We start from the raw sequence: 15,365 nt of genomic DNA on the forward strand, positions 1-15,365 counted from the left end.
TAGTCTATGGCTCATCCTCTGAAAAATACACTTCCACCTGCAGAAGACCCTCACCCCTACAGGTTACTCCACCTAATTGGCTGACCATAAGATTGCTTGGGCTGTTAATAATTTTGGCTCCAATCTCCCCATGCAGCCAAACTCAGTAACCATATTTACCATATATTCTCCCAGTCTCCATAAAATCAATCAAGTCTGAAACAAACTTTTAATTTAATCTTGTCCTCACACCACTCCCAAGCTCCTGAAAAGCCCAATAGTCACATTCAAGTGTCCACCAGACCTCAAACACATTTGCAGCAAGACATTTACATTGTGGTCTCACCAATAACTGGGCCCTCTCTCTATTTGCACTAAAATTGTAAAGTTTTCTTTCTTCAGTTGATTGATTAAATTGAAAACTCCCTGATGTAAGAATTTGATGTAAGTTTGAATTGAGAATCGTCTTATTAACCGTACAGAAAAATTATCAGAGAAGTACACTCACATGCAGAACTTTTCTTTCAGTTACACAAAATATACAAGTGCAGCGAAACCCAACCCGAAGGTGCTACAGTTCTGATGGACTCTTGTCTGCAGATTACGAGGCGACACGTGGTCAGCGCGACAAATTATCTTAGTTGTTTTACTGGCTTTCTAGAACAAAACTGTTATCTCATAGTCGGATAGCTCTCAATTGTTCTCACGCAGGCTGAGCGGACCTTGAACCAGTCCTCAGATGCAAGTATAAATTCTTGACTTGGCCAGAAATCCAACCCAGAGCCTCTGGGTAAGAGGCAGGTTGCTAGATCTCGGTCATAGAGCCAGCACAAGTGCAGAAAACTAGTGGAACATCTTAGGAGTGACATTATAGCTGTAGACTGAAGTAAAATTTATTGAATACAAATTAACCCGACAAAATTTTCAAAACAGAACTTAAAACTGGACATCACCTGATCTGAATTCCAGCACGTTTCTTCACATTCATCAATTTCTTTTTTCATATTGTTTGGCATCTCTATTCAGCATTCAGATTCTTTAGATTCTTGTCTGGAGGGAAACGGAATAAAGCCCCGATTTCTTCTGTAGTTCTAATCCTTGACACACACATATACATTTCCACACATGTTGAAAGGAGATATAAATGAACCACAATTGAAATATGTATTACCGGCACTGGTTTTAACTTGCTCCAAATGCATAAATTAATACAGAAATATCGCCATCTAATGCACACGCTATTTTGACAGGTTTAGTTATTCTAGTTCCTTCCGCAGTTCCTCGATATTTCGCAGACCTAATCTACGGAACACTGAGCTCGATAGCTGCAGTCGCTTAAGTGCGGCTAGTATCCAGTAATCGGGAGATAGTGGGTTCGAACCCCACTGTCGGCGGCCCTGAAGATGGTTTTCCGTGGTTTCCCATTTTCACGCCAGACAAATGCCGGGGCTGTACCTTAATCAAGGCCACGGCCGCTTCCTTCCAATTCCTAGGCCTTTCCTCTCCCATACCTATGTCGGTGCGACGTAAAGCAAAATAGCAAAAATATAGTAATCCACGGAATTTGGCTAAGCGTTAGATTCCAACTCTCGTATATGCTAGTATAGTCATGGTAGAGCCGTGGTTCGAACTCGGGACCTCAAGGATCCAAATTAGAATTTTAACCACTATGCAGTGAGGCGCTCATGTACAGGTATGTCCACGGGCACTAACCCACTGCGGATTTAGGACTCCTTCCACCAAATTTCTATACGGTACATTTTCTGAAACAATACTAATATTTTCTTATTGGAAAGAACCTGGCAAATAATGCATACAAAGTATAACGGTCTTCTTTACACTATTAGGCCTATTATGTTGAGGTGTTTGACTCCATTCTCTTTCTTTATAGCCTATCTGATCTCAATCATAGAAGAGTAGATCTTATCATTCTGTTCTGAGTTCATTTGGTATTTTCCTCTTTAATTTTCCCACGAGTACTGACAGCTGTTAGTAGTGGAAACATTTCACTCAAAGTCTTTGTGAGGTTTACTTCGAGTCTTTAAAATTCACACTTTTTCTTCAAACAAATCGTTACAAAACTAATTGGAAAATTTTGGGATTAAATTGTCCGGGGACGTAAATGACCGTTGGTACACGTGATAGGAAGTTTCCTCTGCGTTATTTACGCTGAATCACACATTCTCTTTGCGCTGAATCACTGAATAAACGAGCAAATAAGAGCTGAAGACGACGCCCGGGGCGACCGGTGGTGGAAGGCTGCTACTTGACTTTGATGACAGTTTGTTACATCAGTGGACTTTGCAAGAGAACAGGAATTTGCCTTATATTATTTTGCTGTTGTTAGTGTTTGGAATGATCGTAATACCGTAACGTGTTAAAAGACAAAAATTATAACTACTGTGCATATTGCGAAGGAGGTGCAAGACAACATCAAGATGTTTATATCTTGCAGAGCATTCACTGCCGCTGTATTTTATGTGTTAGTTTCTGTTGGTAAGTATATAGCTTGGATCTTAATACCTACATTATTCAAATAGAGAAGGAGTACAAATTAATTTTCTGGTTTTAGAAGATCGTTCAGGAAATAATTTAACATTATTCAGGTTTCTTACATAGCCTAATTAGAACTGTTCTTAAAATATCAATTTGCTTGGAAATCGTCGAACTTGATACCGAAACCATTTTATTACTAGCTGGGTGAAGTGTTTTATCACACAAGCAGGGCAAAGCAAGGTGGAGATAGGATTATTATTTTACTTTCCGCAGCCCAACATTCGCTACATTCAGCTGCGCGCGGAACGACTTCGCGAAGGACGTTGTCAAGAGGTGCTCAGCGCTGCCAACCTATGTACTTAGGAACTAATGAGTGGTCCTTCGATACCTGGTGGTGGTGATTATCATTAGCGGCGATTGGGAATTATAAGTGGGGGGGGGGGGCAAAATATGCGGGCAACAGAAATTAGCCGGGTTGAGGGAGGGGGGTATACACATCAAAACTGAACAAAAAAGTTACAAAATAGTAAGTTTTTGATGCTCTTAGACCGAATTTCGACAGAGAGGTAAAGGTTGACAGTGTACTAACTTGGGTGCGGCAAAAATAGATTTTTTGAGATTTTGATTCAATACTATACAATAAAACTTTCACCAAAGAAACAATATTACACACGTATTACAATTCAGTAGAAGTACGGCGTGATTATAAAATTTTAAAAAATAATTTAGTATTTGATTACACTCGAAGAAACTAACAGACCGTATTAAAGAGACTGCTAGACTGACGAATCCACGCGGCAAACAGGTGAATCATACCTCGGTGTCCACGAACTTGGCAAAAAATATACCCCTGTTACCCATTCTCATAGCATTTGTGAAGTCTCCACTACAGTACTTGCTGTGGCGCAATACAAATCGGTTAGCCGCGACGAACGACACATGTGCGTATTTTCGATAATAATTTTGTTAGTAATTAAAAATTTACACAAATTGTTTTTTTAAAATAATTCCTATAATCCCTAGTGTCAGTCGGCTAAAATGGTATAAAAATGTAATGTTTTCCATACAAAGTAGAGGGGGGGGGGCAGCTCCCCACCCCCCTTAGTCGCCGCTACTGGATTATTGTTACATTGGTTAGACCTTTGGTCTGGATTGGTTCTTACCATTCAGGTGGTTAGGGTAGAATCTGGACAAGACCATTGGTCTGGACGGTTAGAAGCCGCGAAGGGATAAAATGTACACAACTTATTGCTTGTACCGAAAATGTTGGTCATGCAGTTTGGGTCACATTTCTGGGAGCAGTTCTCGACAGCCCTGGAGGTGGTTTCCTGTTATCACACCTTAATTAAGGCCATGGTCGCATCCTTCCCAAAAACTAAACCCTTCTGTATCCCATAAGACCTGCCTGTGTTGGTATGATGTAAAACAAATTGCCAAAAAAAGAAACCTATTGTTTGATCCTGGCATGTGAGGTTACAGGGCTCTGTGTCAGTAAGGCTAACAACCTACTTCATAGATGTTTGACCTAAGTCTATTAATAATAATCTTACGGCCTCAGCTACCATGTGCAGACATTTCAATTTGACGCCATCTGGCTGTCTGCTCGTCAATTTTGACGTTCCGTTTTACTCTAAGCCTGCTAGATGGCAGACCGAGTAAACAAAACCCTCTTAGGTGTTTATGGCTGAGATTTAATGAATTTTGTCTAGTAAACACCAAATGTGTCACCAGAGATCTTTTACATGCGGACATCATACGACATGGAGTATCGAATGGACTTTTTTTTCCGCCCTTCAAAAATCCAACTACCTCTGCCAGGTTTGAACCTGCTATCTTGGGATCCGGAGGCACCTAAGTCTATTAACAATACCCCTCAAAAGTTGCTCTTGCTCACTTCCCAGTAGCGAGTTAGTCCTTACTGAAAAGAGAAAAAAGGATCACTGATCAATTCGTAACAAGTCGAGCAGAAGCAATGTTCACTGCTTGAAGTGCTGCCTTGATCATTGAATAATTTATTTGGCATTAAACAACAAGGCCTTTGACATAATACCTTAATATATACAGTTATTTTCCATATAAATTAAATGAGCACTGATAAAACTACAGTATAGCCTATACACCTCAAAATATCTTACATGCCAATGGAAACACTCCTGTATTAATATAAATTTATGCTCTGTAAAAACTACACAGTTATATTCAAGTAAACTGACAGATACGCAAGTAACAACAAATTATAATATTGTAAAAAAAGAAAATGCCCATTGGCAGTGCAGTGATGCTGTTGTCCATCCATGCTCTCACTCAGTCCATCTCTGCTTTGAATCCTGGTAACATCTGGCAGAGTATACTCATTCAGATCAATATGTAGTGCCCATTCAAATGAAATCAGAACAACAAAACATGTTAAAGATACCGTTGTTGTTGTTTCAATGCTTTCATTCCCCACCCTGAAGGGGTGGGGCGGGCCACCTAGAGGGTGTCGCCCTCTCTCTGGCCAGGAGAGATGACGGGGTTGAGAGGAAGTGAGAAAAAGGGGGAGATGGGGAAAATGCGGTATGAGTAAGTAATGGAGATGAGAAGAAAGGACGTGTCGGTTATCGATTGCTTTAGTGACAGATTTACAAGGACAGATGGGCTATGTGCGAGGTGTGGAGGTTAGAGCGGTGTGCTTGGGTGGAGATGAAAGGTTAGAAGATTGAGGGTAGCGGTGAGATTACAAAGGGAGGTAGTGAGGAGACGAAGGAGTTCGTACGTCGGAAGGGGTGTAGCGAAGAAACTTCGCGGGGGAAGGGGCGGACAGACTGGTTGACGAGGTTCGAAGGATGGAGGGACTGGCCGGGGGCGACGAGACGTGTTTGGAAGGGAATGACGAAGTTGTAGGGGCGATGAACGAGAGGGTTCCACTTTATACCGATGACGGTAGATAGTTGCTCCGTTGTGAATAAGATGGTGTACATCGTTGGCAGTTGGAAGGTGTAGTCTGACCATGTATGTAGGACCGGAGTCGTTCTGGATCCTGGACGCACGGCGGGCGGGGACACCAGCTGCTTGAAGTTCCCGGAGTATTTCCCGTGATGAGATTGTAGGGTCGATGCCGCGAAGTACACAGCTAGGCATAGCTGTGGATGATGGTGGTAGCTGCGTTGGCGATGACAGAGAATTGGCTGTTGCTGCGGCGTCAGGGCATGGAGATAGTGGCGGTGGTGCGTGGGAATCCAAGACGTTCGTAGGGGGTTGCTGGGGGATAGATTGTGCGGGAAGTGAAGTAAGAGGAAGGGATGATATCATTATTGACGAAGGATGACAGGTTACTACAGTAGCGGGGGGAGTATTGGAAGTGGTAGAGACTGAAGTCGTAATGGTGGTGGTGGTGGTAGTGGTGGTCGTGGAAGTGGGAAAAGGGGGCAGTGACTCTTCTTGCGGCGTCCTGGGTGGAGAATCAACTTCGGCGAGCAGGTTAGCAGGATCTGTGTTGAGTTGGGCGATGATGTTCGGAGGAGTAGGCTCCACGTGGTAAAAGCGTTGATAGATAGTAACGCCGGTGTCGAGGAGGCGGGTCACATCGTCCACTCTGGGGAGATAAAGAAGAACCGTTGATGACCGTAATCCAGTAGTGCCATCCAACAGCCTGCAGGCATCGTAGATGGGGGCGCCAGTTGAGCGGAGTTCGTGATAGATGTCAGTATCGGTGAGAGCGGGATCAACACCGCTGAGAAGACAGGTGTGCATGGTGGTGTTGGGAAGGCTGACCTCCAACTAGGTGCCAGCCTATATGTTTGAATTGAGGTCGGCTGGGTAGCGAATATAGATGAAGGCCACCCGGCCGAGCAAAAGATCTGAAGTGGCTGCGACGGGAAGTATGCGTCCGCTCCCCAAGAGAAGTGAAGTCTTCGTCCAAAAGATACCGCCCATGAATCCAATTATAGATAGTGCATTTGTATAACTGCTAGATATACCTACATTATATTTAAACAAATACTGTGGAAAACCATACGACTTCTGAAGATACTGAAACCTGGAAATTAAAACTCAGTGTAGACAGCTCCAGTCCTCTTCAATGCACTCCTGTAGTACCATGGGTTTGATACAGTCGAGAATGAAGTATATACCAGGTGCCACATTCTGGATTTCTTGTGCCTGCCTCAACCTAACACCCTTAATTTTATGGTGATAAGGAAATTATTTCGTGTAATTTTTTTATTGATGGTGATACAAATGAGATTTTTTTTTCTATCAGAATGCCTTCAGCTAAAGAATAGGGTTACAGAAGGACAAATATCTTTAAAGGGATTAGGCAAGCTGTTAAAAACTGTACACAAATTTCCTGATTGCTTAGGTGAGCCGAATAAAGTGTTTACGGTGTTGCATGCATTGCAGTAACAGCACTATTTTGTGAATGAGGATTCAGCTTCATTAACAGGATGAAGAGGAGGCAGGGACTTTTCCTGGACATCACTAACCCTGGTGTAGCCATAGACAAGTGGCATTTTTTATCAGGACAGAACCATGTCATTGGCCACAAGACCAAACACTCAAAATCCAGCTTGGCAAGGCATGAGAAATAAGTCTGCAAAGTAATTTTTCATATTTTAAATCAGCACTATTCAAACTACAGTCCGTGAATGAAGAGGTCCATGTGTTGTCGGAGAACAGCAACACCCATTGAATTGATAGGATAGCCTTCAAAAAACGATATCATTGGATATATTATTGATCCTGCAGTTTGGTTTGAATTGTACGCTAAGCAATCCAGTGATGTACACAAAGAAAAGGTCATCATTTATAAACCAACTAATCCCCTTCTACTAATGTGAAAATGGACTGGAAAACTTTGATGTGATAGGCCCTATGATTGGGGCAAGAGGAACAATACCCAAGTTCTTTGAAGAATTCCGCTCAAGATTCAACCTACCAGAATCGTTAATGAAGAATGTGGTCCTCAGAGCCTTGAAAGGTTTGCTATCAATAAGGAAACTTCACGTACGAGGGTCGAGTCATAAGTCATGGCAACTACTGTTTTTCTTTCAAACAGGAGATAACACGGAAAATCTAAGATATGCATTTGGAAATATAGGGCATGTACTTATGCACAGTGCCTGAAGACAAATTCTGACTTGAGGATATTCTCATAGGAAAGTGACAGAACACAGGCCATTGGTAAACATTGTTTTATTATGGTATAGACAGCAAATACACAAGACTACGTACAAAGGACAGGTCTCCACTAGTTACAGGCCTTCGAAATAATCGCCCAAGGTTTCCACTGTGCATTGCCAGCGGTACATCTTTGTCCATGGACACTGGACAGCCCGGGCGAGGCAAATCGGCAGTTGATACTCTACCCCGTTTGAACGTCTCCACCCACCTCGCCACTGTTCTATAGAGCATGGCATGCACACTTAATGCTTCCCGCAGCTCTGCATGGCTTTGGCGTGCATTTCTGCCACGGAGAACTGCTATTTTAATATATAGTCGTTGCTCCTGTTTGTTGACTTCCATTTTGTGATGCTCTCATGTTTAGACCCACCTTGTTGCTTACATACACCATCTAGTGGTATCATACGCAAGTACATACTATATGTTTCCGAATGCATATCTTAGATTTTCCATGTTGTCTCCTGTTCACGAGAATAGTTGCCATGACTTATGACTCGACCTACATATATGACAGTCATTAATGTATTCACTATACTTTTTTTATCATGGCAGAAGTGTTCATTCTCTGAATAAATTCATATAGCCTATATCAGGAACTAAAATAATGCAAATTGGCCTAATGAATAAAGAAGCAATGCAATATATTTTGGTTTATGCTGAATGTTAAGAAAGTATTTTTCTGACTCCCATCCCCCATGTTCTGGTGAGTGAGAAATACCAGCAATTTTCGAGGGATGATTAACTGTGTAGCAATACTTCCAAAAGGTCTACATGGAAATTTAATTTCGGTAAAGGTATAACTTACGGTACAGTGTGCCAGTAGCATGAATTAGGTATTAGGTACATGGAATTAGGTACATAGCTTAGGAATGTGATTCTTACAAAATATTACCTTATATAATATGTAGGAAAGACAGATTTGATCATTGCCTGTGCTAGGGACCTACCAACCTGCCCTTCAAAATATACTTTCATAGCAAAATGCCATTGGATGAAATTTTTAAAATTACGTCACTCCCAGAATTCAACACAGATTACCACCACTGAACAATAAAGACTTCTTTGCTGTGAGGCCAGTGGTGTGACACAAAACATGTTTGTGTTGTGGGTTTTGTCACTATCCAGAACATATGCAGACCAGTAAAGAAAAAAAACACCACACAATCACACTCTTTCTTGTTAGTCAAAAGTTTGTAATTGTGTGGTCACCAGGAAGAAGAGAACATTGCCATGTACATATTTGTGGTTAATTGTGCTTATGTTCAGATGTTTAGGAATATACAGCATACTGCTTGATGCTGGCTTGTGAAGTCATGGGGTTTTGTCAGTAAGGCTAATAATCTCCTTCGCAGATATTTGGCAATACTTTAAAAATATAATTATACCTAGCCCTCTTCCTCTTTCGTATCGACCGAGCTCGATAGCTGCAGTCGCTTAAGTGCGGCCAGTATCCAGTATTCGGGAGATAGTAGGTTCGAACCCCACTGTCGGCAACCCTGAAAATGGTTTTCCTTGGTTTCCCATTTTCACACCAGGCACATGCTGGGGCTGTACCTTAATTAAGGCCACGGCCGCTTCCTTCCCACTCCCAGCCCTTCCCTATCCCATTGTCACCATAAGACCTATCTGTGTCGGCGCGATGTAAAGCAACTAGAAAAAAAAAAAATCTTTTGTATCGTCCTGATTCCAATAGTCTTTAAATATTGTATTATTAAGGTCCACCTTTTTGAATACTAACTAGGGTTGGGCACTATGTCCCTGTTTCGGCACACTGTGCCGGTGCACAGTTATGTTCCGCTGTTCCAGAACACCGAGTGTCAATTGTTCCGAAACATTCTCAAGTGTGCCGGAGACACTGACTCGCTGTCCCGTCACAATCGCCACTATGCACTGCCCTTCGCCTGCTAGCTGAACTGTGCAGCAGGCGCACGGGACACGGGACTGTAACTGAGCAGTGTAGAGAGAACTTTGAGAGGCAACATTACATGCTCCGCGCCAGTGGGAATGTGCCTGTATGGAACGTGCTGTGTGGTGTGTGCCTGTGTGTAGTTATGGCCATGGTCCAGCATAAAGCTGCAGCGAACGTGAACGAACAGTTGGAACACTGAAATTCGCGCCCAATAATCACGTTTAAAGGCTGTTTTTATGTTAAGATTTTTCCGGTCAATATAAAATACACATAACACGGTTACAATGGCAGTACAGGTGTTTAAAAGTAACCAATTCAAGAATATTTTCACCAGTTGAATGTATTGGCCTGTGTTGTGAGTAATTAGTGAGTAATTAATATCTCGAAAATTTCCCTCAACACTTTCCCCGGGATTGACGTTAAAAATTAATTTGGACTTTAAGGAAACTTTTAAGCCCAAAAAAATATAGGTCATCGCTTTGGAATTAAAAATATAACTGGGTGAATACATTGATGTACTTTCATGCTGTTATGCTCTCTGCACTTCGAATTCCTTCCCTCTCAACTTCCATTTACTTTCTTCAGTATTTCGAAAATTTCCCTCAACACTTTCTCGGGGATTGATGTTAAAAATTAATTTGGACTTTAAGGAAACTTTTAAGCCCAAGAAAAATATAGGTCATTGCTTTGGAATTAAAGATATAACTGGATGAAAAAATGTTGACGCTCCAGCACAGGGCGGTACACAGCCGGTATCGACAGGCAGACACAGCCAAGGCCAACTAATCTATCTAGTGCGGCCTTGACACAGCACGTTCGGTTCAGGCACATTCCAGCTGAAGCGGAGCATGTTCTGTTACCTCTCGAAGTTCTCTCTAGGACGTAGTTACAGTTCTGTGTCCCGTGCCCCGGCACTCTGTACCGAAACACTCTGCCTCAAGCTCCTAATGTTGCGGAACAAGTGAATGTTCCGGTCTGCCCAACCCTAATACTAACTGTACAATGTTTCTCATTACATTTATGTTCAGGGACTAGTTTTGACCAAACTGTAGGTCATCATCAGCCTTAAAGCAAATCACACAAATATATCGAAGAAAATAAACAATGTATAGACACAAAAGTCTTAAAAAACTGTATGCACAACTCATAGAATTTAAGTTAAGACTGGTTACATAAAATAAAATTCTGTTGAAAGTTCAAGCAATTTAAGACACAGTGAAGTGTCAATGACATAAAAGTGATATGTACATACAATGTATGAATTAAGGTAAGGTTCAAGAGATGTGCTAGACTACGTTAAAAAGTTGCTATTTGATAGAGATTCATAAAATGCTGGTGCCCTGCACTCTCCTTTGTGCTCCCTGTGGATTCCAGTCTCATGCTGCTGTCTAGATTGCTCCTTCCGGATTTTTTGGAGTGTGTCTACTCTACTGCCGTTACTATTTTTGACTTCAGCTGCTACTGGCTCCTGCTTTGTAGTTTCCCACAGGTCTTAATTTGGCAAATGATCAGACCCTTGTATATTGTGGTGTTGGTGATTATTGTTTTAAGAGAAAGTACAACTGAGCAACCATCCTCTATTAACACTAATCACAAGGGGAAAAAATGAAAGGGGTCCGACACTTTGAAAACTGAAGGTATCAGTCAGAGAAAGACCACAGGCCACGAAGGGTGTGAAAATGAAAAATTCCCTATGATTTGCAAACCTAATATCATCGGGGTTGAAAAAGAATTGACCAAGGGAGGTCGGATGAGATAGATGAAAGTAAGGAGCCTGGCGCAAGTAAGTGGAAGCAATGCCAGGACTCAGCTGAGGGCCCCGTGGTCGCCAACCCACGCTCCAAAGTTCAGAGCCCATGGGGTCCCTTTTAGTTGCCTCTTACGACAGGCAGGGGATACCGTGGGTGTTATTCTACCGCCCCCACCCACAGGGGGTCCTGTCTTTGTGAACCTATGACTGCACTGTATCTTGAATATACAATGGCCCACCTGTAGGTAGAATAACAACCACGATATCCCCTGCCTGTTGCAAGAGGTGACTAAAAGAGGTCTCAGGTGCTCTTAACTTGGGTGTGTACATTGGCAACCACAAGGCCCTCTCCTATCTGACCTCTCTTGGTCAACTCTTGTTCTTTTTCGACCCCGATGCTATTAGGTTTGTGAGGGCTAGGGAGTCTTTAATTTTCATGCCCTTCGTGGCCCTTGTCTTCCTTTGGCCGATATCTTCATTTTTCGAAGTGCCGGACCCCTTCCATATTTTCCCTCTGATTAGTGTTATATAGAGGATGGTTGCCTAGTTGTACTTCCTCGTAAAACAATAATCACCACCACCACCACCTCACAAAGACAGGCATTTGTTCACTTTCCTGCTTGTACCCTTCTTCTGATCTCCTTATCCAATCTTGCATTATTTCACTTCCCAAATATCTGAAGTATTCAACAACCCCAAGATTTTGTCCCCTGGTACTAATGATTCCTTTTCTTTCTCTTTCTCTTCTTGTCATCACCACTGGTATGCTCTTCTCCACACAGATTTTCATACCATATTAATTTCTCAATATTGTCTCTTAAAGCCCCTAGTTTTATTTTGCATTTCTGTATTGTTGTCTCCCCAGATCACTGTCGTCTGCAAACAACAATGTTTCCATCTCCCCTCCATATATTGCTTTTGTTTCCTTTAGAAATTTCATCCAAAACCGTTATAAATATAAGTGGAGATGGAGACAATACACTTCCCTGTCTTAGACCATTTTGGTTTCTAAACCAATCTGTTCTCCCTACTGGAGTCGGGACACAACTGGAACAATTCTTATACATTGCTTTCACCATTTCCCTTGATTAGCTACGTGGGAAATGATAAGGAAAGGAACGTGATTGTAGCGGGAGATCGCAATTTACCAAATGTCAATTGGGAAGGTAACACGAACGACAGGAAGCATGACCAACAAATGGCAAATAAGTTAATATGGGAAGGGCACCTAATTCAGAAAGTGATGGAACCAAATAGAGGGAAGAATATTATGGATGTGGTGCTGGTAAAACCAGATGAGCTCTATAGAGAAACCAAAGTAATAGATGGTATTAGTGACCACGAATCTGTTTTTGTGGTAATTAAAAATAAATGTGAAAGGAAGGAAGATATAAAATCTAGGACTATTAGACAGTACCATATAGCTGATAAAACAGGCATGAGGGAGTTTTTAATAAGTAAATATGATCAAGGGAAAATGGTAAATAAAAATGTAAACAGACTCTGGGACAATTGTTGAGGAATGTGAAAACAGGTTTGTTCCTTTAAAGGTGGTAAGGAATGGTGAAGATCCACCATATTATAACAGGGAAGTAAAGAGACTAAGAAAAAGGTGCAGGTTGGAAAGAAATAGAGTTAGAAATGGCTGTGGAAGTAAGGAGAAATTGAAGGAACTTACTGTACTAGGAAATTGAATCTAGCAAAGAAGTCAGCTAATGATAACATTATGGCAAGCATATTTGGTGACCATACAAACATTACATACATACATTATCATTATAGACTGTTATGCCTTTCAGCGTTCAGTCTGCAAGCCTCTGTGAGTTTACTAAACGTCGCCACAATCCTCGATTTGCATCTAGTGTTGTGGCCTCAAGGTTTCAGGGGATATATTAAAGACAATGGGTTGGGATATAGTACCATATCTGAAGTACTTGTTTGATTATTGTTTGCATGAAGGAACTTTACCAAATGAATGGAGAGTTGCTATAGTAGCCCCTGTATATAAAGGAAAGGGTGATAGACATAAAGCTGAAAATTACAGGCCAGTCAGTTTGACATGCATTGTATGTAAGCTTTGGGAAAGCATTCTTTCTGATTATATAAGACATGTTTGCCAAATTAATAACTGGTTTGATAGAAGACACTTCGGGTTTAGGAAAGGTTATTCCACTGAAGCCCAACTTGTAGGATTCCAGCAAGATATGGCAAATATCCTGGATTCAGGAGGTCAATTGGACTGTATCGCGATTGACCTGTCTAAGGTATTTGATAAGGGTAGATCATGGGAGACTACTGGCAAAAATGAGTGCAATTGGAGTTGACAAAAGAGTGACTGAATGGGTGGCTCTCTTTCTAGAAAATAGAACTCAGAGAATTAGAGTAGGTGAAGCTTTATCTGTCCCTGTAATAATTAAGAGGGGAATTCCTCAAGGCAGTATTATTGGACCTTTATGTTTTCTTATATATATCAATGATATGTGTAAAGAAGTGGAATCAGAGATAAGGCTTTTCGCAGATGATGTTATTCTGTACAGAGTAATAAATAAGTTACAAGATTGTGAGCAACTGCAAAATGACTTCGATAATGTTGTGAGATGGACAGTAGGCAATGGTATGATGATAAACAGGGATAAAAGTCAGGTTGTGAGTTCCACAAATAGGAAAAGTCCTCTCAGTTTTAATTACTGCGTTGATGGGGTGAAGTTCCCTTTGGGGATCATTGTAAGTAACTAGGTATTAATATAAGGAAAGATTTTCATTGGGGTAATCACATAAATATGATTGTAAATAAAGGGTACAGATCTCTGCACATGGTTATGGGGGTATTTAGGGGTTGTAGTAAGGATGTAAAGGAGAGAGCATATTTGTCTCTGGTGAGTCCCTAACTAGAGAATGGTTCCAGTGTATGGGACACTCACCAGGATTACTTGGTTCAGGAACTAGGAAAAATCCAAAGAAAAGCAGCTCGATTTGTTCTGGGCGATTTCCGACAAAAGAGTAGCGTTACAAAAATGTTGCAAAGTTTGGGCTGGGAAGACTTGGAAGAAAGGAGACGAGCTGCTCGACTAAGTGGTATGTTCTGAGCTGTCAGTGGAGAGATGACGTGGGAGGACATCAGTAGACGAGTAAGTTTGAGTGGTGTCTTCAAAAGTAGGAAAGATCACAATATGAAGATAAAGTTGGAATTCAAGAGGACAGATTGGGGCAAATATTCGTTTATACGAAGGAGAGTTAGGGATTGTAATAACTTACCAAGGGAAATGTTCAATAAATTTCCAATTTCTTTGCAATCATTTAAGAAAACTAGGAAAACAACAGATGGGAATCTGCCACGTGGGCGACTGCCCTAAATGCAGGTCAGTATTGATTGATTGATTGATTGATTGATTGATTGATTGATTGATTGATTGATTGATTGATTGATTGATTGATTGATTGACATCCTATTCTTTCCAGGGTTTCTCACACCTTTTCTCTATTAATACTATTGTATGCCTTCTCTAGATCAAGGAATACCATCACCAGATCTTTTCCATATTTCCACTGTTTTCCATAGTAATCTCATGGTGAATATAGGGTCTATAATTGAACTGCCCTGTTGAAATCCATACTGGTCTTATTCTAAATTTCTTTCCACCCTTCCTCCTCTCTATTATTCTCCCCAATATTTTGGCTACTTGTGGCAACAGTTAGAAATGGCTGTGGATGTAAGGAGAAATTGAAGGAACTTACTAGAAAATTGAATCTAGGAAAGAAGTCAGCTAATGATAACATTATGGCAAGCATATTTGGCGACCATACAAACATTACATACATTATCCTGATGCTTGATAATTCCTTGATAATTGTCACGTAGCTTCCTGTCACCTTTCTTAAATACTAGTATTATTACACCTTAACATTAAACATCGGGTTCTTGCTTTTACCTCCATATGTAACTTAACAGCGTATAAAACCAATGTAGACTAATAGGTCCTGCAGCCTTTGTCATTTCCACACAATTTCATCCATCCCTGCTGCTTTTTCTGTTTTCATTTGATTAACAGCCATTTCCACCTCTGCCAATGG

General features: G+C 41.3%; 1 protein-coding gene across 2 annotated transcripts in view; it reads left to right on the forward strand.

Moving 5' to 3' along the window:
- The first annotated feature begins 2,186 nt into the window (after nt 1–2,186).
- LOC136856796 (lachesin) overlaps nt 2,187–15,365 on the forward strand; it is a 160,471-nt gene continuing 147,292 nt past the window's right edge. For both annotated transcript variants that reach the window (XR_011017515.1, XM_068224963.1), the window contains exon 1: nt 2,187–2,475. Coding sequence is in view for 1 of the 2 variants with exons in the window: in XM_068224963.1 (XP_068081064.1) it covers nt 2,418–2,475 (58 nt within the window). In the remaining variant the exon portion in view is untranslated. The remainder of the gene's footprint in view (nt 2,476–15,365) is intronic.

This window comes from Anabrus simplex, chromosome 1 (genome assembly GCF_040414725.1).
Source record: "Anabrus simplex isolate iqAnaSimp1 chromosome 1, ASM4041472v1, whole genome shotgun sequence".
In the NCBI taxonomy this organism is placed as follows: domain Eukaryota; kingdom Metazoa; phylum Arthropoda; class Insecta; order Orthoptera; family Tettigoniidae; genus Anabrus; species Anabrus simplex.